A 26145-nucleotide genomic window follows, 5' to 3' on the forward strand; every position below is an offset into this window, starting at 1 on the left:
GTTTAACCAAAAATAAAAAAAAGCCAAGTGCTGATTAAATACTTCCAAAAGAAAGCTCTATTTGTGTGGAAAAAAATTATAAAAATGTCATGTGTACAGTGTTACATGACCGCAATTGTCATTCAAAGTGTTACGGCGCTGAAAAATTCTAGTCCTGGGCAAGAGGGGGGGGGGGCAGAAGTGCCTGGTAGGCAAGTGGTTAAAGTAGAACTAAAGGCTCTTTTTTTTTGTTTTGCAACTTCACGAGTGTGCCCAATTTTAAGACTTGACATGTTTGGTATCTGTTTACTCAACGCAACCCAACTTTTTACGTTTTTACCAAAAATTGGGTATGATATTGTGTGTGTTCGCACTAAGGCCCCTTTCACACTTGTGTGTGACTTGTCCTGTGACTTGGGACTGCAAAGTCGCATGACAAGTCGCACCCCATGATTTCCAATGAGTACTGTTCATATCTGCACCGACTTCAAAGTAGTCCCCTGTACTACTTTGGTGCGACTTTGATGCGAGTTGAGGTCCATAGACCTCAAGTTCACACAGGCATACCCTGAAATTGCGGTAAAATCTCACGACTTTGAAGTCGCGGTAGTGTGAAAGGGGCCTCACATCTCCACGTATGGGAGGGGGCGACAATCGCAGTAAAAAAAAAAAAATGTAAAAATAGAAGCACGGGGACGCCCGTCGCCCCAAAGGAGCGCCTGTATTTCTTTTGGGCATCCTGCGATTCTGTTTGCGCGTTTTTTTTTACCACGATTGTCACCCGATGACTCGTGAGAAAGTCGCGCCGCGTTTTGGGGATGCTATTACAAATCAACGGGCAATGCACCAGGAACGCACGGGCGTGCCGCGATTGCGAATTGCGGGTGATTCCGCCCGGAACGCGGCGATGTGAACGCAGCCTAAGATTCATTTTAGTGTGTTTTTTTTTTTTTTCCTGAAAATCTACATTTTTAAAATAAATGTGCCAATATCCAGCGACATAAAAAAAAAATGCAACTACCGCTATTTTATTCTCCAGGGTCTCTGCTTTTAGAAGATTATATACTTTTTGGGGGGTTTACAGTAGTTTCTATAAAAAAAAAAAATATAGAAAAAAAAAGAAAAGCAGAAAAAAAAAAAAAAGTAAAGAATGGCCCGGCATAGAAGTGGTTAAGGTGGAGTTTTGCAATCCATGTTCTGCGGTCGATGATGCGACTCTTCCATCTCGGATGGTTCCAGTCTTTCCAGTTCCAGGGCTCCTGATGTCATCCTGCAGCGAGGGATTTTATTGCACAGGGTTGTTATTTCCTCCCGTTATCTCCTGGATTGACGTCAGCGGCCAGTGCTGGTGTGCACATTCTTCCTGCACTGCATCCTGGGAGATGTGATCCCCAGCCAGGGATTTCATTCCCCCGTCACCATGCATACTAATGGGAAATGTTGCCGTCGGGACGGATCAGCCTCTCTCGGATCGAATCCCTCCATCCAATCGTATTGGGGGCTGTGCATGCGCAGGGAAGCTGTCATAACACGTGTAGCTGTTGTGGATTATAATTAGAGAAATCGCAGCTCGGCGCTTCTTTGCCTGCGGATCACCGGCGCAACGTTTTTTGACGCTTAAGGAGCCACGGATTTAAAGGGTGACTCTACATTTACTTTTTATAGTGGAACTTCACTTAATCAACATTTTGCTGCTAGCATTAGTAGATGGATATGAAGGTATATTATATTTAATTGTTTTAAAAAAACAATTATTAACATTTTCTTCCATTACTTTCTGGCAAAAATGATGTCATACAGTTTTATTATTTTATTTTTGTTATAATACTAATAATAAAAACGTATTTTTATAATATTTTTTTTTTTCAATACTTCTTTTTATTTATCTATTTTTTTTTTTATTGAAGATTTTAGAACAAAAAAAACAAGTGATAGAGGTGCAGAAATGCAGAAAATCCAGAGATGTGAGTACATCAGCACAGGCGTGAAACTGAACACAATGTGAAGCCAAAATCTTCTTTTACTTTTTTTTTATTTTTTTTATGGTGACCTTATTTTAAAGTTCACATGCGCTGTGAAGGATGATGGAAAGTAGGGGGAGGGGGTTGGTTATACATCTCTTGCCAATTTGTTTCCGTTTTGCATATGTTCTGGAATTGCTCGGATACTCTTTGTATTGTTTTTTTTTTGTTTGTTGTTGTCTGTGTCCTGTATTGGGGATTTTCTTTCACTTCCTGTCCTGGTGACCACATCCTCAATGAGGAATAGCTCAGGTGTTGCGAGGTAAAGCTGCTTTTATGTGGTGCGGACACATAGGGAATACAAAGTACAAGTGGTCATTACAGCTCGGATAATTAGAGTTGCAAGATGCATCCCGGATTATTCAAGCTGTGATGTCACAAAGGACTTTGGGCCCATTGCCACCAGGAACTCTGTGTTTTGCATGTGCGTTTTCATGCATTTGTGGTGCAAGTGCAAAGTCTTCTTCTCCCGTAGGCTTCAGTGCAAAGTCTTCTTCTCCTAGACTTTAGTTCAAAGTCTTCTTCTCCCGTAGACTTTAGTGCAAAGTCTTCTCCCGTAGGGCTTTAGTGCAAAGTCTTCTCCCCGTAGGGCTTTAGTGCAAAGTCTTCTCCCCGTAGACTTTAGTGCAAAGTCTTCTCCCCGTAGGGCTTTAGTGCAAAGTCTTCTCCCGTAGGGCTTTAGTGCAAAGTCTTCTCCCCGTAGACTTTAGTGCAAAGTCTTCTCCCCGTAGACTTTAGTGCAAAGTCGCCAGCCACATTAATTCAATTTTAAAAATGAAAAAAAAAAGCTGTCAGTTTTCAGCCAAGTGCATCCTGAATTTCCTGCAACGGAGTTTTCATTTCATGGCACCACTAAAATCAGATTTTGAAGGGGGAAAAAAATGAAATCCTATTCCAGTATGTATTCTTGTACTTGTACTCAGACAAGTTCTTGCTATTGTTCTTCTCCTCCTCCATTCCCCAAATTGTGATCTGACTTCCTGTTAGAGGGTGGCTATGTTTTGTTCTCCGTCATCCCACTGTATGTAGGAACATTGCCCCCTCCCCTCTTTCCCCCCTCTTGCTCGTTCCTGTGGACTGTGGGGTGTGGACTGTGGGGTGTGGACTGTGGGGTGTGGGGGGTGAGGGTTGTGGACTGCGGACTGCAGGGTGTGGGTTGTGGACTGTGGGGTGTGGACTGTGGGTTGTACATAGAGCAGTGCACATGACCGCAACTTACCTGCACTCCCTGATCCAAGGAAATGGGGGGGGAAATTAGAAGTTCTGGAGCTCACGGAGGACATTAAAAGGAGGCAAAAAAACCCCCCAAAAAACAATATGCTTAAAAATCGATGACGGGACATTGAGTAGAGGACGTGTATGGATTATTTTTGGAGAGTAAGGATGTTTAGTGTCACTGTGCAGTGGGCCTTTGCCAACTTTTACTTTAAAATCGCATCAGCTTACAGCTCTGAATGCTGCCATATAATTATCTTACGTTCATTCGTTCAACAACCATTTTTTGCTTTTTTTCCATTTCCTGGTGAGACACTGGTGATGTAGCCCTGGCCTCACAGATACATCCTGGGAAGGCTTCATCACCAGAGCCAAGGATAAGGTACCCAAAGAATAAAAAGCCTTCAGTTTTTTAAGTATTGGTTTGTAGCTCTCCATTAATAAACCTTTCCAAAGATGACTTACCCCCCCATACACAGTGCTTTAGGCAACTAATTGTCATTCAGTTAGGGTTTATGTCTACTTTAAATGTCACATCCCCCCCCCCCACCACCACCACCACCCAAGCTGCTTAGAAGAAGCCGTGTGTAAGCTCCATGTCGTCAGAGCTTACACATGGATCAGGGCTTTAGGACGTTCCAACCCCCCGCCCCCAATATGACAGCACTGGTGCATTGTGGGAAGGATGGGTTGAGACCCATGCTCCCCGTGCCTAGTAGGTATTCCCGGGTGGAAGAGCGGAGTAAGTTGCGGGGGAGGGGGTGGTCATTAAAGTGATGATTGTATCAGTGCGGTCAGGGCACAGGGTGAATTTAGTGGCGGTTGCGTGACTTCTCTATATTGGAGAAATAATAATTCTGTTGATGTCAGAAAGCAAAACTAGTTTCAACAGGGAACTGAAAGTACTTCCACCCACCGAATGATAATAATTAGTACATTGGGCTCATTGACATGCAGGTTACAGATGAAGACCAAACACGATGTTCTCATCCCTCCATTCTAGAGACGTCCCGGATCTGAGCGCCACACACAAGGATTTCCTGACCTCTGACCCCCTAGTGCCTATCTCTGCATGTATTTGATGTGCACAGATGGGGGATGGGTTTCAGTAGCAGATTGGGCAGAGTGCTGTGAGTCATTCTGCACTTGCAGAATGACTTGGGAGGGTTACCTTGCAGGGGGGAGATGCCTGAGAAAGTTGCTTTGCAAGTGGGGGAGGGGGGTGTCCTGGGAAAGTTGGTTTGAAGGGGGGGGATGCTTGGGAAAGTCACTGTGAGGGGGGTGGTGCCTGGGAGGGTCGCCTTTCAAGGGAGAAATGCCTGGGAAGGTTGCTTCGCAGGGGGGTGTCTGGAAGGGTCGTTTTGCAAGAGAGGGATGCCTGGGAGGGTCACCTTGGGAGAGGGGCATGCCTGGGAGGGTCAACTTGGGAGAAGGGGATGCCTGGGAGGGTCCCCTTGCGAGAGGGGGATGCCTGGGAGGGTCCCCTTGCGAGAGGGGGATGCCTGGGAGGGTCCCCTTGCGAGAGGGGGGTGCCTGGGAGGGTCCCCTTGCGAGAGGGGGGTGCCTGGGAGGGTCCCCTTGCGAGAGGGGGGTGCCTGGGAGGGTCCCCTTGCGAGAGGGGGATGCCTGGGAGGGTCCCCTTGCGAGAGGGGGATGCCTGGGAGGGTCCCCTTGCGAGAGGGGGATGCCTGGGAGGGTCCCCTTGCGAGAGGGGGGTGCCTGGGAGGGTCCCCTTGCGAGAGGGGGATGCCTGGGAGGGTCCCCTTGCGAGAGGGGGATGCCTGGGAGGGTCCCCTTGCGAGAGGGGGATGCCTGGGAGGGTCCCCTTGCGAGAGGGGGGTGCCTGGGAGGGTCCCCTTGCGAGAGGGGGGTGCCTGGGAGGGTCCCCTTGCGAGAGGGGGGTGCCTGGGAGGGTCCCCTTGCGAGAGGGGGGTGCCTGGGAGGGTCCCCTTGCGAGAGGGGGGTGCCTGGGAGGGTCCCCTTGCGAGAGGGGGGTGCCTGGGAGGGTCCCCTTGCGAGAGGGGGGTGCCTGGGAGGGTCCCCTTGGGAGAGGGGGGTGCCTGGGAGGGTCCCCTTGGGAGAGGGGGATGCCTGGGAGGGTCCCCTTGGGAGAGGGGGATGCCTGGGAGGGTCCCCTTGGGAGAGGGGGATGCCTGGGAGGGTCCCCTTGGGAGAGGGGGATGCCTGGGAGGGTCCCCTTGGGAGAGGGGGATGCCTGGGAGGGTCCCCTTGGGAGAGGGGGATGCCTGGGAGGGTCCCCTTGGGAGAGGGGGATGCCTGGGAGGGTCCCCTTGGGAGAGGGGGATGCCTGGGAGGGTCCCCTTGGGAGAGGGGGATGCCTGGTGGAAGGGTCACTTTGCAAGGGGGAGGATGCCTGGGAAAGTCGCTTTGAAAGGGGGGATGCTTGGGAAAGTTTGCTGCGCAGGGGGGGGGGGATACCTGGGAGGGTAGCCTTGCACGGGGGGGATGCCTGGGAGGGTAGCCTTGCACGGGGGGATGCCTGGGAAGGGTAGCCTTGCACGGGGGGGATGCCTGGGAGGGTAGCCTTGCACGGGGGGATGCCTGGGAGGGTAGCCTTGCACGGGGGGATGCCTGGGAGGGTAGCCTTGCACGGGGGGGATGCCTGGGAGGGTCGCCTTGCAAGAGGTGAATGCCTGGAAGGGTCGCTTTGCAAGGGGGGGGTGCCTGGGGGGGTTGCCTTGCAAGAGGGGGATGCCTGGTGGGAGGGTCACCTTGCAAGAGGGGGGTGCCTGGGAGGGTCAGCTGGCAAGAGGGAGATGCCTGGTGGGAGGGTCACTTTGCAAGGGGGAGATGCCTGGGAAGAGTGCATTGCAAGGGGGGATGCCTGGGAGGGTTGCCTTGCAAGAGGCGGATGCCTGGAAGGGTCGCTTTGCAAGGGGAGGGATGCCTGAGAGTTGCCTTGCAGGGGGGGGATGCTTGGGGAAAGTCACCTCGTAGCGAGGGGGATGTGTGGAAGGGAAGCTTTGAAAGAGGTGAACGCCTGGGGGGGGTCCCCTTGCAAGAGAGGGATTCCTGGGGGGGGTCCCCTTGCAAGAGAGGGATTCCTGGGGGGGGGTCCCCTTGCAAGAGAGGGATTCCTGGGGGGGGGGTCCCCTTGCAAGAGAGGGATTCCTGGGGGGGGGGTCCCCTTGCAAGAGAGGGATTCCTGGGGGGGGGGTCCCCTTGCAAGAGAGGGATTCCTGGGGGGGGGGTCCCCTTGCAAGAGAGGGATTCCTGGGGGGGGGGGGTCCCCTTGCAAGAGAGGGATTCCTGGGGGGGGGGTCCCCTTGCAAGAGAGGGATTCCTGGGGGGGGGGGGTCCCCTTGCAAGAGAGGGATTCCTGGGGGGGTCCCCTTGCAAGAGGGCGATGCCTGGTAGGGTCCGCTGGCAAGGGGGAGATGGCTGGGAGGGACCCCTTGCAAGAGGGAGATGCCTGGTGGAAGGGTCACTTTGCAAGGGGGAGGGTGCCTGGGAAATACGCATTGCAAGGGGAGAGGCCTGGGAGGGAAGCCTTGCATGAGGGGATGCAATGGAGGGTAGCTTTGCAAGGGGGAGGTTGCCTGGGAAAGTCACATTTCAAGAGGTGGATGCCTGGAAGGGTCGCATTGCGTGGGGTGGGGGGGATACCTGGGAAAGGTTGTCTTGCAAAGGGGAGAGAAGCCTGGGAGGGTGGTCTATGTACGTACAGTACAGGTCCTCCCACTGACTGCGCGCGCTCTCTCTCTCTCTCTCTCTCTCTCTCTCTCTCTCTCTCTCTCTCTCTCTCTCTCTCTCTCTCTCTCTCTCTCTCTCCCTCTCTCCTTCCCCTGAAGTCGGAGACTCCGATATTCTGTGACTCTCACACGGCTCTGATACATTCTGCTGGATAAACACCCTCCGCTCACCATCTCCATGCATGGAATCCAATATGGCTTCACTTGCACAGAGGACAGGCTGCAGCTGAACTCATATACAGTTGTGCTCAATAAAGAGTACCTGTCACCTTCCGTGCTAGCACATACATAGGGGTCTTGTTAGCCCTCTTGTGATAGCAACTACTGTATTTATTGGCGTATAATACTCACTTTTTCACCTTAAAAATCGGGTGCAAATAGCGTGTGCGTGTTATACGCCAATACTTCAATTTTAGCTGCCTCACAGGGGACAGGAAGGGGGCGGGATGAGCACCGTCAGATTACATTCAGTGAGAATCTCCTGTTTATTTGGCGGCCTCTGTATAGCCCCGTCTCCTGGGCCGCCATTGGACCACTGTTCTGTTCGATCAGGCTGCATTGATGGCAATGGTGAGGCTGCATTGATGGCAATGGTGAGGCTGCATTGATGGCAATGGTGAGGCTGCATTGATGGCAATGGTGAGGCTGCATTGATGGCAATGGTGAGGCTGCAGATGGGCACTGACTCTTATTTTGCTTCAAAGTTTCTTATTTAAAATGTAGGTTTTTTTCCTGAAACTTCTCTCTTAAAATGAATGTGCGTGTTATATGCCGATAAATACGGTAAGTAAAAAAAAAAAAACCTGCAAAGGCTTTTAAAACATCGTCTATGGAGAATTTGAGTGGCGTGGATTTTTGTAATTCCGCGGGCATGCCCAGTTTTAAGACTTGACACGTTTGTTTTCTATTCGCTCGATGCAGCCCAACATTTTATATTTTATCAAAAAATTGGGTATAATGTATTACATTTTAATTTTATTGTTTTATTTTTTATTTTTAAATATTATTTATTTTATTTTTTTTCCTAAAAATATGTATCTGGTAAATAACTGCACAAATATTGTGCGACATACAAAAATTGCAACTGCCACCGTTTTTATTCTTCAGGGTCTCTGCCTTCGGAAAATATATTCTTTTTTTTGTGGGGGGGGGGTTACAGTAATTTCTAGCCAAAAATGCAGATTTTTAGCATATGTGAGAATTTGTAAAGAATTGCCCCGGTAGGTAGGTGGTTAAATTGTGAGCACCAATGACGTGTGATATAAAATCCTGTAGAAGATGTTACGTTGTCTCCGATTGGATCCTCACGGTTCCTGTTGTCTTCTTCTTCTCCTTCTAGTGGTTTCCTGGTGACCTCGTCATGGGCACTCCGGCGTCGGTAGTCAGCTCCCCGGCATGGCAGGCTCCAGAACCGCGGACCCGGAAGAAGGCCTCCGCCAACATCTTCAAAGACATCGACCTCCTGCAGTTGCAGACGCTGTTCCGCGCCGGCGGGGACGAGTGCGCCGAGGAGCGAGCGCAGATCATCTACAACTACGCAGGAGACCGGCACATCGCTGACGACCTGATGAAGCTGCGAAGGAAGAAACGGAATAAAAGCGTTCATTCTTCATCGAGCAAACTGAGCGCTGATGGTATGGCAGCTCTGTCCGTGCAGAACTTCAGCAAATTCTGGTAAGTCCTGACTTGTTCTAGAAGATTTCTATCTAATCCGTGCCCAGCGAGCGTACGCCTATATATACAGCCTCGTGGAAGGCGGGTCGTCTACTCTGGGGCTGCATATTACATGCCTGTGTTTGCACCGGGAAGCCCGCTCCATGGCACCCCCTGCAGGATGGAGATGTCCCCAGCAGCTCCAAGTCTTGTACTAATGATTGAGAGCTGGGAGGACCAGCTACTGTTCACACGATTGCTGGGATAGCGTGTGATTGGCTATGATAGTGATCACTAACTAAAACTCTCCCCTGTACCCTTCACTATTCCTCCCACTGACGCCAATGATGGGGCACTATTCCTCCCACTGACGCCAATGATGGGGCACTATTCCTCCCACTGACACCAATGATGGGGCACTATTCCTCCCACTGATACCAATGATGGGGCACTACTCCTCCCACTGACGCCAATGATGGGGCACTACTCCTCCCACTGACGCCAATGATGGGGCACTACTCCTCCCACTGACGCCAATGATGGGGCATTATTCCTCCCACTGACGCCAATGATGGGGCACTACTCCTCCCACTGACGCCAATGATGGGGCACTATTCCTCCCACTGACGCCAATGATGGGGCACTATTCCTCCCACTGACACCAATGATGGGGCACTATTGAATGAATGAATGAATGAATGAATGATTTGTAAAGCGCTGCAATTGCGAACTGAATCGCCTCAAGGCGCTAGATGTGTTCTCTGTAGCCAGCTTCTAGAAAAGGAAGGTCTTTAGTTTTTTCCTGAAAGCCTGGTGGTTTTCTTCCATGCGGAGGTTGGTTGGGAAAGCATTCCATAGTCGAGGTCCTTGGACTGCAAATCTACGTTCTCCCTTTGCTTTGTAGCGGTATTTGGGAATGAGGAGGAGGTTTTGGTTAGCTGATCGAAGACTGCGATTCGGTGTGTAGTGTTTTATTTTTTCCCGGAGATATTGCGGAGCGTTTCCTTGTATGCATTTATGGGTGAGGCAGAGGGTCTTGAATATGATCCGATTCTTCACAGTTAGCCAATGTAGGCTTTTTAGGGATGGGGAGATGGATTCCCAGGGCTTTTTTCCTGTTAACAGTCTTGCCGCCGTATTTTGCATGAGTTGCAAGCGCGCAAGCTGATATTGGGGTAGACCTACGTAGAGAGAATTTGCGTAGTCGAGTCGGGAATTGATGATCGTTCCCACAACTGCCGCTTTGTCCTCTTCTGGGATGAAGGGGATGAGTCTGCGAAGCAGGCGGAGGAGGTGGTGGGATCCGCTCACCACCGATCCTATTTGTGCATCCATTGTCATTCCTGAGTCAAAGATGACTCCGAGACTCTTGACTTTGGTGCTGGGGGAGATGGTCTGTCCGAGGATGGAGGGTGGTGTCCACGGAGTCTTAATTTTGGAATTTTTGTTGGCTTGCAGGAGAAGAAGTTCTGTTTTTGATTCGTTAAGTTTGAGGGAGCTAGCGGTCATCCAGTCATTGATTAAAGTGAGGCATTTCTGTAGTTGCTGATGATGATCTTTTTGTCCATTAATGCGAAGGTAGAGTTGGGTGTCGTCTGCGTATGAGTGGAAGCAGAGGTCCGTTTTCCTGATGATATTGAGAAGCGGGCGGATGTAGATGTTAAATAGCACTGGTGACAAGGGTGAGCCCTGAGGGACTCCACAGGAGACTGCCCGAGATTCCGAGGTGAATGTTCCCAGTTTCACTGTCTGAGAGCGATTCTCTAAGAAGGATGTAAACCATTTTAGGGCAGAATCTGTGGCTCCTGCAACTTCTGAGAGGCGGACAAGTAAAGTATTGTGGTCCACTGTATCGAATGCTGCGCTGAGGTCTAACAGTACCAGGAGACTCGGTTCCCCGTCATCTGCTGCTTCGAGGGCGTCGTCCCATATTTTGAGAAGTGCTGTTTCTGTGCCATGGCCTGGGCGGAAGCCTGATTGCAGAGGGTCCAGGAGGTGGTGTGTCTCCAGGTGGTGTTGTAGCTGCTGTACTACTGCTTTCTCTATAATCTTGGAGATGGTGTTGAGGCTTGTTATTGGTCTGCGGCAGTTAGGGTCTTTAGGGTCGAGATTAGGTTTCTTTAGCAGGGGTTTGACGATGCCTTGCTTGAGGGAGGTTGGCACAGTCCCTTCTTTGAATGATTGATTTATGAGATGTGTTAGGGTGGGGGCCAGGATGTCGGAACATTCTTTGAACAATTTGGTGGGGATGATGTCGTTCGGTGATGTGCTGTCGTGAAGGCTTCCGATGATGTTTTTAGTCGTGTCCGTGGTGATTGGGGACAAAAAGAACTTCGGTGGTTGAGTGATGTTCGTGTCGATATCCTCTTTTTGCATTGGTTGGTTGAGGTTGGTTGTTATTTTCTGATGAATTGCTTTCCGAATGTTGTCGATTTTGTCGATGAAGAAATCTGATAACTCATTGCAGAATTCTTGAGTATCGTTTTCAGGGGGTTCTAGGCAGGTCGGGTTCATTGATTGAGCAACTATTTTGAAAAGTTCCCGTGGGCGGTTTAAGGCGGATGAGATGGTGTCTGCAAAATGTTCTTTTTTGGCTTTGAAGATTGCCTTGTGGTATTTCACCGTGAGTGCTTTGTAGTTAGCATGGTTTTCCTTGGTGGGATTTCTTCTCCAAGTTCTCTCAGCTCTTCTGCGTTCTTGCTTGAGTAGGGTGAGAGTGCCATTAAACCAACTCGAGTTTTTTGTGCGGACGGGTGTTCTGCGTTTTGGCGCCACGGAGTCTGCTGTTTGTAGTAAAACATTGTTTAGGGAGTTGAGTGTTTGTTCCGTTGAGAGGTTTGGGTTTAGCAGAAGAATTTTGCTCGACAATGTAGTTTTGAAGAGTTCAGAGTGTAGTTTCTTCTGAGATCTATTCCAGTGTGTTGCTATTGCCCGTTTCTGTTTTTGGAGGGTGGTGTTAGTGGTGATTTTAAATTTGATAGCATGGTGGTCCGTCCATGGTAGTGGGGTGTTGTTCAATACGTCGATGTCCATATTCTGTTTGAAGATGAGATCTAAAGTGTGTCCTGAACCATGCGTAGGAGCATTTATCAGTTGTTGCAGGCCAAGTTCTTCCATTTGGTTAACGCAGGCGGTTGCAATAGGGTCTTGGGCGGAGTTTGCCCACAGATTGAAATCCCCAAGTACCAGAAGGTTTTTGGTTTTCAAGGTGTGCATTGAGAAGAATTCAGTGAGCGGTGTGAGGAGATTGGTCTTTGGTCCTATTCCTCCCACAGGTGCCAATGATGGGGCACTATTCCTGCCAATGAAGGGGCACTATTCCTCCCACTGATGCAAATGATGGGGCACTATTCCTCCCACTGATGCCAGTGATGGGGCACTATTCCTCCCACTGATGCCAGTGATGGGGCACTATTCCTCCCACTGATGCCAGTGATGGGGCACTATTCCTCCCACTGATGCCAGTGATGGGGCACTATTCCTCCCACTGATGCCAGTGATGGGGCACTATTCCTCCCACTGATGCCAGTGATGGGGCACTATTCCTCCCACTGATGCCAATGATTGGGCACTATTCCTCCCACTGATGCCAGTGATGGGGCACTATTCCTCCCACTGATGCCAGTGATGAGGCACTATTCTTCCCAATGATACCAATAATGGGGCACTATTCCTCCCACTGATGCCAGTAATGGGGCACTATTTCTCCCACTGATGCCAATGATAGGGCACTATTCCTCCCACTGATGCCAGTGATGAGGCACTATTCTTCCCAATGATACCAATAATGGGGCACTATTCCTCCCACTGATGCCAGTAATGGGGCACTATTCCTCCCACTGATGCCAATGATGAGGCACTATTCCTCTCACTGATACCAATAATGGGGCACTATTCCTCCCACTGATGCCAATGATGGGGCACTATTCCTCCCACTGATGCCAATAATGGGGCACTATTCCTCCCACTGATGCCAATGATGGGGCACTATTCCTCCCACTGATGCCAATGACGGGGCACTATTCCTCCCACTGATGCCAGTGACGGGGCACTATTCCTCCCACTGATGCCAATGACGGGGCACTATTCCTCCCACTGATGCCAATGATGGGGCACTACTCCTCCCACCAGATTAGAGAGAGCAGAGCTGTAGGAGAACTCCACCACCGTTTAGTTCTGCACTCATCACCACGGCACCTGCATGTGCTTGCTGCCGCTGTACCAATGTTCTTTCCCTGCTGCACCTGAATGCCCTCCACCCCCCACCCCAGACTCCCCAAACACTGCTCTCCACGTTCACTGCCACTCTATAATGCACGCTTCTGTATTCAGCCCATTCAGTGGCTCCTCCCATAGGAAGCTGCTTTCTATTATGACACATGTACAGGCTCAATCCCAAGCCATGCTTCCTGCATACATAGACACAGTGAGAACGTCTCGTACCCGCCCCCTCGCTCCCTTTTCACAATGGCTCTTGCTGCTGCCTCTCTGCCCTGTGAGCAGGGAGAGAGCAGAGAGAGATGCTGCTCGTGTACAGGGCTGGATCGGGCTTATTTAAGTATAAGGGAGGGGGGGGTGGATTCTGTGGCTCAGGTTTTATACCTATAGAAGGTTGGGGCCCCGGGCCCTATTTATAAATATGTAGTCCTATCTGTTTTGAAAAGGCCTTTTAGGTGAGTGTGTTGGCCACCTCCTGTGCCCACTAGGTGGCAGCCTTGTACTTTTCTATTTATAAAAATGTTATATACTTTTTTTTTAATGATCAAAGACAACAATGTAACTTCTTTTTAAACTGCCAAATCACACACCTTGGCTTTGAGGGGCCAACATGACCTACGGGTATGCTTAACCTCTTAGCGCCAGGCGCACACAAATATGCAGCCTCTTGGAGGGTGGGCCTGGGCACCGATCAGCTGCATATTTGCGTGCAATATTGCAGAAACATCTGTGCCGATGTTTACCAGCAGCTAACGGAAAGCTTTCCGAACATGTGACAGCCAATCATGGCAGTCACATGATCGTAATCCCCGCCTCCCGGCATCCTAAACCCCTTAAAGTGGCGGGAGGTGCCGGCACCAAGGGGTTAAGTTGAATGTTCTGCTCAACCTCTCAGAAGCGAGCGCTGTGCCTAGTCAAAGGCTACGCATGCGCATTTAATGCTTTTTCTCCCTGTAGCAGCAATGCTGAGATCCACCAATTAGGAGGGTTTTTTTTTTTTTTTTTTGTGAGACTCCAGAGGGGACCAGCATGGCATAGGGGCCAGATGTGGCCCTTTGCTTTCCTTTATCTGTCCCTTGGGGCCCTAGACCCTCCCACTGACACCATCGATGAGTCACTATTTCTTTTCATTGATATTAACAATGGTGCACTATTCCTCCCATTATAAACCAATGATGGGCACTGATGGGCATTTTCTACTCCCCACTGACCACAGTCCAGCCCCCCTAAAGCCTGAAGGACAGTAAACTGGCCCTTTTGTTTAGAAAGTTTGGAGTCCCAAGTTTTGGATGTAGAGGTATGCAACTTAAATTAGACAAGAGATTTCTTCACTAGATTTTACATCTTCTGGGACCCCGTGACTGCATGGGCTTTTGTAATTGGGGGGGGGGGGGGGGTTGGGGGAGAATGTAAGGTCTGAAGGTTCCCCCCCCCCCAGACACCATAAATACTGGACCCCAATCTTGATCCAGCGTGCTCTCTCGCTCTCTCCCTCACTGGATCCAGTGGGAGCCATTGGCCCCTGCTGCTGTCAATCAAACCCAGTGATTGGGGGCGGGGCCACGCCGCACTGTATGGACTCACACAGCGCGGCTTGGGGATCAGGCCTTTACGAGTCCCCCCCCCCCCCCCCCCCCATAGGAAGCGGCTTCTTATGAGGGCACTCACTGAATACGAAGAGCCAAGAGTGCCTTCGGGAGACCCCAGAAGAGGAGGATCCGGGCTGCTGTGTGTAAAAACATTACAGAGCAGGTAAGTAAGACATGTTTATTATTTAACCTCTAGACATCCGCGCTATAGCCGAATGACGGCCACAGCGCGGACCTACATTCCTGGGAGGCCGTCATATGACGGCCTCCCCTGCGCGCGCCCTGGAGGGCGCGCGCCGGGCGCGTTGTGATCACCGAGTCACTGAGACTCGGCTGATCACCGATCTGTGTAAGGGGCCGATCCCGGCCCCTTACCATGTGATCAGCTGTCAGCCAATGACAGCTGATCACATGATGTAAACAAAAGATCGGTAATCGTTTTTTTTTTTACTCACGCTGACAGCGCGAGTAGAAAAAAAAGCCGATCACCGGATCGAATGTGAGGGACATCGGTCCCCAAGTGGAAGAGGCACATCTGCCTCATCAGTGCCCACTAAAAGTGCCACCTAACAGTGACAACAGTGCCACTTAACAATGCCCACCTGTAGTGCCAATCAGTGCCACCTATCAGTGCCCATCACTGCCGCCTATCAGTGCCCATCACTGCCGCCTATCAGTGCCCATCACTGCCGCCTCATCAGCGTACATCAATGAAGGAGAAAAATTACCCGTTTAAAATTTTTTTATAAAAAAATAAACCAATTTTTTTTTTTTAAATTCATTTTTTTACATTTTTTTAATAAAAAGTAAAAACCGCAGAGGTGATCAAATACCACCAAAAGAAAGCTCTATTTGTGGTGAAAAAATGATAAAAATTTCATCTGGGTACAGTGTTGTATGACCGCGCAATTGTCATTCAAAGTGCGTCAGCGCTGAAAGCTGAAAATTGGTCTGGATAGGAGGGGGGTTTAAGTGCCCTGTAAGCAAGTGGTTAACCAGTTCCTGTCTGGCCTATAGTCAATATATAGTGTGTGTGTGTGTGTGTGTGTGTGTGTGTGTGTATGTGTATATATATATATATATATATATATATATATATATATATGTAATATAATAGTCAAATGATGACCAGACGGGACCGCTTTAGATCTGGGTGGACGTCATGTGATGTCCTCCCCAGAACGCGCCTCACACACACCCCACGCTGTGGTGTGATCTGTCGCCCACCATATCCACCGGACACACAGCGGATGACAGATCAGTGTACCGGCCCACTGCCTGTACCACAGGATTGCTGTGACCAATCACAGCAGATCACATGACAGTTGTACACAATGGATGGCTTCCATTCATTGTGTATTATTGTGTCGATCTCTCTGATTGGCCACAGTGGTCACATGGTACAGACAAGGCCAATCACAGCTAATCACAAAAGTAAACACTGAATGTGTCTTTCATTCAGTAAAAGTTCTGGTTTTATTATAGTAATATTCACTGTTCTAAGCAATAGTAGTGTGCAAAAAAAAAAAAAAAACACCTCCCCAGAGTAGTACAGTGTTACTATAGTAACATTGTGATGCTCTGGTCACAGTATACAAAAAATCATAAAGAAAAGAAAATAATGTAATAAAGAAAAAAAGCATCATTATTATTATTAATAATAATATATACACATATAAAGTGTCCCCGATCACCGTGACACCAGTTATATGATGACGCTGTACTGCACTGGTGACCGTATGATGAAACAAAATAATTGTGAAAGGACTTTTATTTAATTTTTAAATTTTTTTTAAATCTCCTAATTTTTGAACAAATTGTCACTTGTCATGCCTCTTACTAAATACCTTGGACTGTCTACTTTCCCAAAAGGGGTCATTTGTACTGTTCTGGCATTTTCGGGTCTCAAGAAATAAGATCGGCCGTCACTACATCAGGATTGATCAATTGTCAGATATATATCCCATAATTTGTAGACTCTCTAACTTTCCTACAGACTAAATAATATACACTGATTTGGGTTATTTTCACCAAAGAAATGGAGCTGAATACATTTTGGCCTAAATTTACGAAGAAAGATTATTTATTTGCAAAATTTTATAACGCAAAGAAAAACATGTGTTTTGTTTTTGTTTTTTTTTGTTTTGTTTTTAAATGTTTGTTGTTGTTTTTATTTGGCAAACAAACCCAGTGGTGATTAAATAAAACCAAAAGAAAGCTCTATTTGTCTCAAAATAATGATAAAAATGTCATCTGGGTACAGTGTTGCATGACCGCGCAATTGTCATTCAAAGTGTGACAGCGCTGAAAATTGGCCTGGGCAGGAAGGAGGTGAAAATGCCCGGTACTGAAGTGGTATAGGGGGAAAAAAAACAACGAACGTTAAAGTGACATTAACATACCTCCCAACATTTTTAGATGGGAATGAGGGACACATAGTAGCAAATGTATGTAGGCATAGGACACGCCCCCTGCCACACCCCCTTAAAGGGAAAATAACAAAAAAAAGGTTAATTCTACAAGTGCTTTTTTTTTTTTTTTTTTTTTTTTTACCACTACTATTCTTTTATATTGGCTTTTAAAATTGAAAAAATGCAGCAATTTAGAAATTGGATGAAAGGTTAAGCGCTGGGAAACACTTTTTGAAAGATAAAAAGTGCATTTTATATATATATTACAATATAGATCAGACCAAAATGGGGGAAAAATGAGGAGGACAGAGGAACAATGTTCCAAATCAGGGATAGTTGGGAGCTATGCATTAATCACTTGCCGCACGCCCACTGTCATATGACGGCACCCAGAACGGCCGCGCCGTGTTGCTAGGTGTTGATAATCAGTGCCCTGATTACAATTAAGCGCCCACCAGTACCAGCAGTGAGTGCCCACCAGTGCCAGCAATCAATACCCATTAGTGATGCCAGTCAGTGCTGGCTATCACTGCTGCCCATTAATGCCCACCAGTGCCGCCTATCAGTGACCACCAGTGCCACCCATCAGTGCTCATCAGTGCCGCCCCATCAGCGCCCATCAGTGAAGGAGAAAAATTACTTATTTACAAAATTTACCGACAGAAACTTTTTTTTTTTATTTTCAAAATTTTTAGTCTTATTTTTTCATAAAAAAAAACAAAAAACCCAGAAGTGTTTACCACCAAAAGAAAGCTCTATTTGTGGGAAAAAAATGATAAAAATTTCACATGGTTACAGTGTAGCATGATAACAAACATGTTATCCTTGCCTGCTCTGTGTAATGGTTTTGCACAGAGCAGCCTCAATCCTCCTCTTTTCAGCGCCGGCGCTCCTGGCATTTCTCTCCTGTCGAGTGCCCCCATAACAAGCAGCTTGCAATGGGGGCGCCCAAGCAGGCATGCTCCCGAGCCGCCGCTGCTCTATGTGTTCATTCAGACACAGCCCCCCTCTCTCTCTCTCTCTCTCTCCCTCTCCCTCTCCTCATTGGCTGTGATTGACAGCAGCGGAAGCCAATGATGAGGGAGGTTCCCCTGAGAGCCGATGTTTTTCTGCACATCGCTGGATCGAGAGGGGGCTCAGGTAAGTATTGGGGGGGGGGGGGGGCTGCCGCACACAGAAGGTTTTTTTACCTTCATGGATAGAATGGATGAATTTAAAGAAAACTTTCAGATTTTAGAACCACTTTAATGTTATAATCGCCTTAAAGGAGTTTTAAAGTCTCAGTTTTTTACTTTTTAATGCATTCAAGGTGAAAAACCTGTGCTGCAGCCCACCCCCTGCCCCCCTTTTCTTACCTGAGCCCGATCGTTCCAGCGTCAAGGACGATCCCAGCAGCTCCAGCCGCTGCCTCGGGTGCCATTGGCTCCCGCTGCTGTCAATCAAATCCAGTGACCCGGGGGGCGGAGTCCTGCTGTCCGTGTCAATGGATGCAGCAGCGGGACTCGGGAGCGCGCCCGCACGAGTGCCCCCATGGAAAGCGGCTCTCCGTGGGGGCACCCGATGAAGAGGAGGAGCCCAGGGCACCGCCGGGGGACCCCAGAAAAGGAAGATCGGGGGCCGCTCTGTGTAAAACCTTTACACAGAGCACATAAGTAAAAAAAAAAAATTAAAAATAAAAACCTTTACAATCACTTTAAGGAAACTCGTACTGATTGGTTTATGTTGTCCTCTTCTGCCTGTTCATATCTCCGGTATAACTCCTCCTCCTTCTATGATCCCTTTACAGCATCAATGAAAGTGGCCACAGAGGAAGCACGTCTTCTGAGGAGGATTCTGACCGCTCCAATGAAACCGCACCGGTTGAGCCGCCGGTCTCCGGAACGAAGAACCAACCGATGGCTCAAAGAACTAAACACGAGCTGAGGAGGCAGCAGCAGCAGAGGCGGCTCTCCGGGTATCTGCACCAGATAAAGCGATGAAGGACCGAGGATGGGGGAGGGGGGGGGGGAGTTGTTGTATCTGGGTCAGATATGTGAATAGAAATCCAGGACTACATGTGTCTCCCCCTTCTGGACTGGAGGAATACGACATATTTTAAGCACTACAGGGGGGTTCATCTGATAGTTTAGGAATGGTTTGGAACTCCTATCGGTGACTTTCCCCCCGTGGTGGTCAAAGACGATGTATGGAGGATGTTCTCACCTTGACTACGCTGCTCATCAACTGCGCCGATGTTCCGGGAGCTCCTCCGCCATCTTGTATTGTTGGTTGGCCACATGAATGGCCGTCTTCATCTGCTCTCCGTGTGACATGAACAAGCGGCATGGGAATGGCACTAATATATGTTTGTTTTATTAAAGCAATTTTCTGATGGCCCTTTAAGATGATCATCCATGCTGGAGCAACGTCATCTCTTTATGGGGCAATACCTGGGCTTCCTCTACCGTGTGATCACCGTGATTGGCTGTCAAAGGACTCAGGGGCCGGTTAGGTGACCATGAATGGTCGGTGACAGCTCAGTCACGGTGCTTGGGGGGGGCATGCAAAAAAAGAGACGCGCATATGCGCCAACTTGGCATTAGGACACACCTCCACGCTGCAGCACATCTGTGCGTGATCTGAATAAAGTGGGCGGGGATAGAGGGGAAAACGCTATTTTTGTACATAGAGGCCATTGAACATGTTATGGTGTATATAGGAATGATTCGCCCTCAGATGTATTTTGCTGCATTATTTCAAAACGTGTGTTTAATATTTAATTCATCGAAGAATAATAAATGGCAATAATGCCAAAAATTCTGTTTATTGAGATTCTGTTCCCACAGTTTTTCCTGCAGCATCCGGGGAGGGGGGGGGGGGGAGATTACAGAAATTGTTACCTTTCTAGAGCCAGTAAGTCCTCATTCGCATACAGTTTACATTTCAAAATGCATGAAATGGTTTTAACTCCTATGAGCCGACAGTACGCAAATATGCGGCCTCTCGGCAGGTGGGCCTTGGCGCTGAGTAGCCGAAAATTTGCGTTCGTTAGGGCTAATACAGCCGCGCCGAGAGTGCGCTCCTGGGCCCCTAACCACGTGAAATCGCCTTTTTCGATCTGGAGCTTTCTGTTCATGTGACAGCCAATCACGGCAGTCACATTATCGTAAACCCCGCCCTGCCTCCTAAACCCCCTTAAAGGGCCGGTAGGCACCGGCTCCTAGGAGTTAAATGGTGTTGGGCCTCATTCACACTAGACATGTGCACTGCCGGAAAAAAATTTATTTTTATTTTTTTCAAAAATTTGGAAATCCGAAGGAACGACAATCCGAAAATTCCAAATAATAACTAATAATAACTATTAAATTATAAGTATTGGAATTTCCTTTCCAATTTGGCTCTTAGTGAACGTAACAAATACGGATTAATCCGAAGTTACAAATTATCCGAAATAACAAATAAATATCTAATCAAATCGAACGGAACTAATGAATAATAAATAGTTTTTATTGTTGCTATTATTATTAATTCATTACGTTCCATTGGTTTTAGATACAGCATTTGTAACTTCGGATACATTCGTATTCGTTACGTTCACTAACAGCCAAATTATTTCAGATTTTTCGAATTTTGGGTTTTCAGATTCTCCTTCTTTTGAATTTTCGGATTTTTATTCTTTTTCAAATTTTCCGAATATTCTGAAAAATTCGGATATTTCCGAATTAACGAATTCGGAACGAAACAAACTGCACATGTCTAATTCACACCGAGATACCGATCCGTACACCCCTGTGAAGGATCGTCTACACCCACGTGGGGGGATGCACAGGCGTTCCAGGCAGCCTGCTGAAATCAGTAACAGTTGGCCAGCTGCACTGATCTCCATGTGCATCCCGGATTGTGGATCCAATGAAAAGATCGAAGCGCAGACTGCGCTCAGATCCGTTCACATATGTATTCTGCTACATGTGTTTGGTAAAAATAAAATCCCAACAAGTGTATATGGATTGGTTTGCGCAAAAGTTATGGCGTCTACAAACTATGGGATATTTTTATGGAATTTTTATTGATTTTTTTTTTACTAGAGATAGCAGCGACTTACAGCAGGACTGCGACATTGTGGAGGACAAAACGGACACCTAACTGACACTTTTGACCCTTTTTTTTTTTTTTTTGAAGACCAGTGGCACCAATACAGTGATCAGTGCTAAAAAAAAATATGCACTGTCACTGTACTAATGACACTGGCTGGGAAGAGGTTAACATCAGGAGCGATTAAAGGGGTTGTTAAGGCAGAAAGTGCATTCTATGCATTAAGATAGCAAACCACCTGTGTGCAGCAGCCCCCCCCCCCCCCCCCAATACTTTCCTGAGCCCCCTCTCTTTCCTATGTCCACGAGTGTCTTAACCATCTGGAACTCCTGATTGGCCGAGACACAGCGGAGCCATTGGCTCCCGTGGCTTTCAATCAAAATCAGTAAGCCAATCAGGGGAGAGAGAGGGGGCGGGACCGAATCGGCGCTCCGTGTCTGAATGGACACAGGGAGCTGTGACTCGGCCCCCACAGTGGGGGTACTCCACAGGAGGGAGGGGCCAAGAGCACCGAAGAGGGGCCACGAGAAGAGGCCAATGGCCAACTGCACAGAGGAGGTAAGTATAACATGTTTATTTTTAAAAATAAATAAACAAGACTTTACAATCACTTTTAAATGTGTCCCTAGGGAGTGCTTACTGTGTGGGGGAGGTGCTTGTACTGTAAGAAGACACAAGTTCTCTGTCTTCTCCTGTCACAGAACGGCGATCTGCCTTGTTTACATAAGCAGACCACCGTTCTGTCTGCCATCGGGAACGATTGGGAACGCTGGACCCGCTGATTTGATCCTGCTGAGTCCAATCGCAGCGGGAGCAGGTCGCCGGCAGCGCGTGTGCGCACCCCCAGACTCGGAAACAGCCTGGAAAAAAAATCACGCACAGCTACGTGATTTTGCGCTAAAAGGCCGCCCTGCCGCAGTATATGAACGCGGGGCGGTCCTTATGCGGTTAAACAGGCAGCCTTAACGGAACACCTGTGCGTCCCGCGTGGGTGAAGACGGCCCCTTCGCACAAATGTACGGATCGGTACGCCCATATGAATGAGGCCTAATGCACACTGCGCTTCGCTTATGTTTAGGTGCATTGAGTTTAACCGCTTGCCGACTCACCGCAGTACATTTACTGCGACAGGTCAGCTTGCAGAGTCACGTACCTGTACATCGCTATGTTCTTCCGGGTACCCCCCCCCCCCCCCCCCCCCACGCATGCGTGTGCGGCCCCTGAAGACGGCTGTCATTCGCTGCAGCACAAGCGATTATCGGGTCCCGGTCAATGATTCATGGCTGGGACCCTCTGATCGGCTGAGCGAATGACAGAAGAGAGCTATGTGTTGGTAAACACATGGCCCTCTACAGACAGCAGCGATGTGCCCTTTTTTTTTTTTTTTTTGCTTTTTTTTTTTTTTGCTTTTTTTTTTTTCTCTCCCTGCAATGCAGGGAGTAAAAACCCGGCACATTGTTTAGTGAAAAACATCCCTAAGTACACACATTACACATTGTTGAGCACACATTTAACCCCTTGATCGTCCCTAGATGTTAAAGCAGAGCTCCACCCAAAAGGGAAAGCGCCGCTTGCAAGGCCAAACTGCTGCTAACAAAGCAAACAGAATATTGGCATGCATTAAAAAGGGGATTAACTCCAGAGAAGTTGACTGTGTACGGGGGGTGGGTACAGGGGTGGCTGTGTACAGGGGGGGGTACAGAGGTGACTGTGTAAAGGGGGGGGGGGGGTTACAGAGGTTGCCGTGTTCAGGGGGGGTATAGAGGTTGCTGTGTACGGGGGGGGGGGGGGGGGGGCGGGTACAGAGGCGGCCGTGTACAGGGGGGGTGGTACAGAGGCGGCCGTGTACAGGGGGGGTGGTACAGAGGCGGCCGTTGTACAGGGGGGTGGTACAGAGGCGGCCGTGTACAGGGGGGGTGGTACAGAGGCGGCCGTGTACAGGGGGGGGTGGTACAGAGGCGGCCGTGTACAGGGGGGTGGTACAGAGGCGGCCGTGTACAGGGGGGTGGTACAGAGGCGGCCGTGTACAGGGGGGGTGGTACAGAGGCGGCCGTGTACAGGGGGGGTGGTACAGAGGCGGCCGTGTACAGGGGGGTGGTACAGAGGCGGCCGTGTACAGGGGGGTGATACAGAGGCGGCCGTGTACAGGGGGGTGGTACAGAGGCGGCTGTGTATGATGATCAGAGACTGCAGACATGATACAGGAGATGTTTAGGAGACATTACACATGGTTTCCAGGTCATTAGCAGGATGGGGAGATTAGCGCACAGACATTAAAGTGGTTGTAAACCTCAGACATGAAATATGAAGAAAGCACATGCCTCTATAGTGTGTACTTGTCTCAGTCCAGAGCACTAAGTGTCATTTGTGTCTGCTGCCTCCTCCCTCTGCTATCTGCATCAGTCACTTCTGACAAGTTTTCCTGACACCAAGAGATAAAAGGTGACGGGGGCAGCTCTAGCACACAGCCTGTGATTGACATCCACAGCTCTGTTCAAGTGTGCTGTGTGAAAAGAGGTGCGTACCTTCCCTCCAATCAGTTCTCAGGGCTCTCCTCACTGAGCTCTGCGGAGTGTGGAGAGTGTGATAACCATCACCTCCACACCAGAGCACTCACCGGATAACCATCATCTCCACACCAGAGCACTCACCAGATAACCATCACCTCCACACCAGAGCACTTACCGGATAACCATCACCTCCACACCAGAGCACTTACCGGATAACCATCACCTCCACACCAGAGCACTTACCGGATAACCATCACCTCCACACCAGAGCACTTACCGGATAACCATCACCTCCACACCAGATCACTCACCGGTAAACCATCACCTCCACACCAAAGCACTCACCGGATAACCATCACCTTCACACCAGAGCACTCACCGGATAACCATCACCTCCACACCACAGCACTCACCGGCTGGGCAGGAGGTCAGATTGGTAGCTGGGCAGGAGGTCAGAGTGGTATCTGGGCAGGAGGTCAGATTGGTAGCTGGGCAGGAGGTCAGAGTGGTATCTGGGCAGGAGATCAGATCGGTAGCTGGGCAGGAGGTCAGAGTGGTATCTGGGCAGGAGGTTAAATTGGTAGCTGGGAAGGAGGTCAGAGTGGTAGCTGGGCAGGAGGTCAGAATGGTATCTGGGCAGGAGGTCAGAATGGTATCTGGGCAGGAGGTCAGAATGGTATCTGGGCAGGAGGTCAGATTGGTATCTGGGCAGGAGGTCAGATTGGTAGCTGGGCAGGAGGTCAGATTGGTAGCTGGGCAGGAGGTCAGAGTGGTATCTGGGCAGGAGGTCAGATTGGTAGCTGGGCAGGAGGTCAGAGTGGTAGCTGGGCAGGAGGTCAGAGTGGTAGCTGGGCAGGAGGTCAGATTGGTAGCTGGGCAGGAGGTCAGATTGGTAGCTGGCCAGGAGGTCAGATTGGTAGCTGGGAAGGAGGTCAAAGTGGTAGCTGGGCAGGAAGTCAAAGTGGTAGCTGGGCAGGAAGTCAAAGTGGTAGCTGGGCAGGAAGACAGAGTGGTAGCTGGGCAGGAAGTCAAAGTGGTAGCTGGGCAGGAAGTCAAAGTGGTAGCTGGGCAGGAAGTCAGAGTGGTAGCTGGGCAGGAGGCACTTGGCTCTATGCCCTTGGAGGAGCAGAGCGACAACGGATGACACTTCCGCCTCTTGGGCTTAACCAGTTTTTGCCCACACTATAGCCCGAAAGACGGCTACAGCGCGGGCTTAAAATGCTGGGAGGGCGCACATGGGCCTCCTCTTGTGCTGCCCGCACGCCCCAGGGGCGCGGTCTGCGATTGCCGAGCACCCCTGTCCCACGGTGCTCAATGCGAACGCATACGTTATTCATATGTAAAGGGCGATTGAACTACACATGTGAGGTATTGTAGCGAACGTCAGAGCGAGAGCAATAATTCCAGCAATTCAGACCTCCCGTGCAACTCTAAACTGGTAACCTATAAAGGCATTTAAAGCGCCACCTATGGAGAATTTTAAGCACCGTCGTTTGCTGTCATTCCACGGGCAGACACAATTGTAAAGTGTGACATGTGAGGTATCTATTTGCTCGGCGTAACATCATCTTTCACATTATACAAAAAAAATGGGGTAACTTTAGTGTTTTATTATTTATTTATTTTTTAATTCATGAAAGTGTTTTTGTTTTTTTTCAAAAAAATTGTGCAAATACCGTGTGACATAAAAAAATGCAACACCCACTATTTTATTCTATAGGGTCTGTGCAAAAAAAAAATGAATATATATAATATTTGAGGGTTCTAACTAGGGTTGTCCCGATACAATACCGAGCATTTGCGCGAGTTACTTGGTACTCGCACAAATGCTCCCGATGCCCAATCCGATACCTGGGAGAGGCGGCGCAACCGGAAATTAGCGGACGGAAGTGACGCTCCGTCTTGCCTTCAGCGATTGAAATTCACGACGCCCATCTTGGTACACCCTGCACTCGGCCGCAGGAAGCCAACAGCGACCGGGAACTGCGATCTATGTCATGTTCCTGTCAGCCCAACCCCCCCCCCCTACAGTTAAAACACACCCAGGGAACACATTTAACCCCTTGATCGCCCCCTAGTGTTAACCTCTTCCCTGCCAGTGACATTTAAACATTGATCAGTGCATTTTTAAAGCTCTGATCGCTGTAATAAGGTCACTGGTCCCCCAAAAAGTGTAATTTGGGGTCAGGTTTGTCCGCCGCAATGTTGCAGTCCCGCTAAAAATCGCAGATCGCCATTACCAGCAAAAACAATGAAAAAATAAATAAAAATCCCTAAATCTATCCCGTAGTTTGCAGACGCAATAACTTTTGTGCAAACCAATCGATATGCGCCTATTGCGATTTTTCTTTTTTTTTTTTTACCAAAAATATCTAGAAAAATATATATCGGAATAAACTGACGAATACAATTGTTTTTTTATATCTTTGTTTTTTGGATACGTATTATAGCAGAAAGTTAAAAAAATTTTTTTTTTTTTTCTATTTATTAAATTGTTGTTCTTTTTTTGTAATATAAAAAACCGCAGAGGTGATCAAATGCCACCAAAAGAAATCTCTACGTGTGGGTCGTCAGTTTTGTTTGGGTACAATGTCGCACGACCGCGCAATTGTCAGTTAAAGCGATGCAGTGCCGAATCGCAAAAAAAAATGGCCTGGTCATTAAAGCGGAACCTTCAGTCATTTTTTAATCTTTCCATCTATTAAATTTTCTGCCCTTCTTCTTGTTGTTTTAACTTTGGATAGTAAAACATTTTTTTTCCTGCC

The 26145-nt window shown here is 48.7% G+C and overlaps 2 protein-coding genes across 4 annotated transcripts in view; both read left to right on the forward strand.

Annotated features, from left to right (window-relative positions):
* Window positions 1-1948, forward strand: part of LOC141105582 (RRP12-like protein) — an 18576-nt gene extending 16628 nt beyond the window's left edge. The window contains exon 12 of the mRNA XM_073595506.1: window positions 1887-1948. The gene's annotated coding sequence lies outside the window, so the exon portion shown is untranslated. The remainder of the gene's footprint in view (window positions 1-1886) is intronic.
* On the forward strand, window positions 659-19610 carry LOC141105583 (arginine vasopressin-induced protein 1-like). Of its 3 annotated transcripts, none has more exons than XM_073595507.1 (3): window positions 659-1698; window positions 8268-8602; window positions 18586-19610. In XM_073595507.1, the coding sequence occupies exons 1-3, from the start codon at window positions 1687-1689 to the stop codon at window positions 18776-18778; spliced, it is 540 nt and encodes a 179-aa protein (XP_073451608.1). In that variant the 5' UTR covers window positions 659-1686; the 3' UTR covers window positions 18779-19610. The 3 variants fall into 3 exon arrangements, with proteins under 3 accessions (XP_073451608.1, XP_073451609.1, XP_073451611.1); XM_073595508.1 differs by having other exon boundaries at window positions 665-1619; XM_073595510.1 differs by lacking the exon at window positions 659-1698 and adding an exon at window positions 3213-3597.
* The last annotated feature ends 6535 nt before the right edge of the window (window positions 19611-26145 follow it).

Source organism: Aquarana catesbeiana, linkage group LG08 (genome assembly GCF_042186555.1).
Source record: "Aquarana catesbeiana isolate 2022-GZ linkage group LG08, ASM4218655v1, whole genome shotgun sequence".
Lineage (NCBI taxonomy): Eukaryota > Metazoa > Chordata > Amphibia > Anura > Ranidae > Aquarana > Aquarana catesbeiana.

What these genes read in the sequence shown, in the direction of transcription:
- LOC141105583 (XM_073595507.1), top strand. An exon ending in CAGAACTTCAGCAAATTCTG is followed by an intron (nt 8,603 to 18,585) that starts GTAAGTCCTGAC and finishes ATCCCTTTACAG; the next exon opens with CATCAATGAAAGTGGCCACA.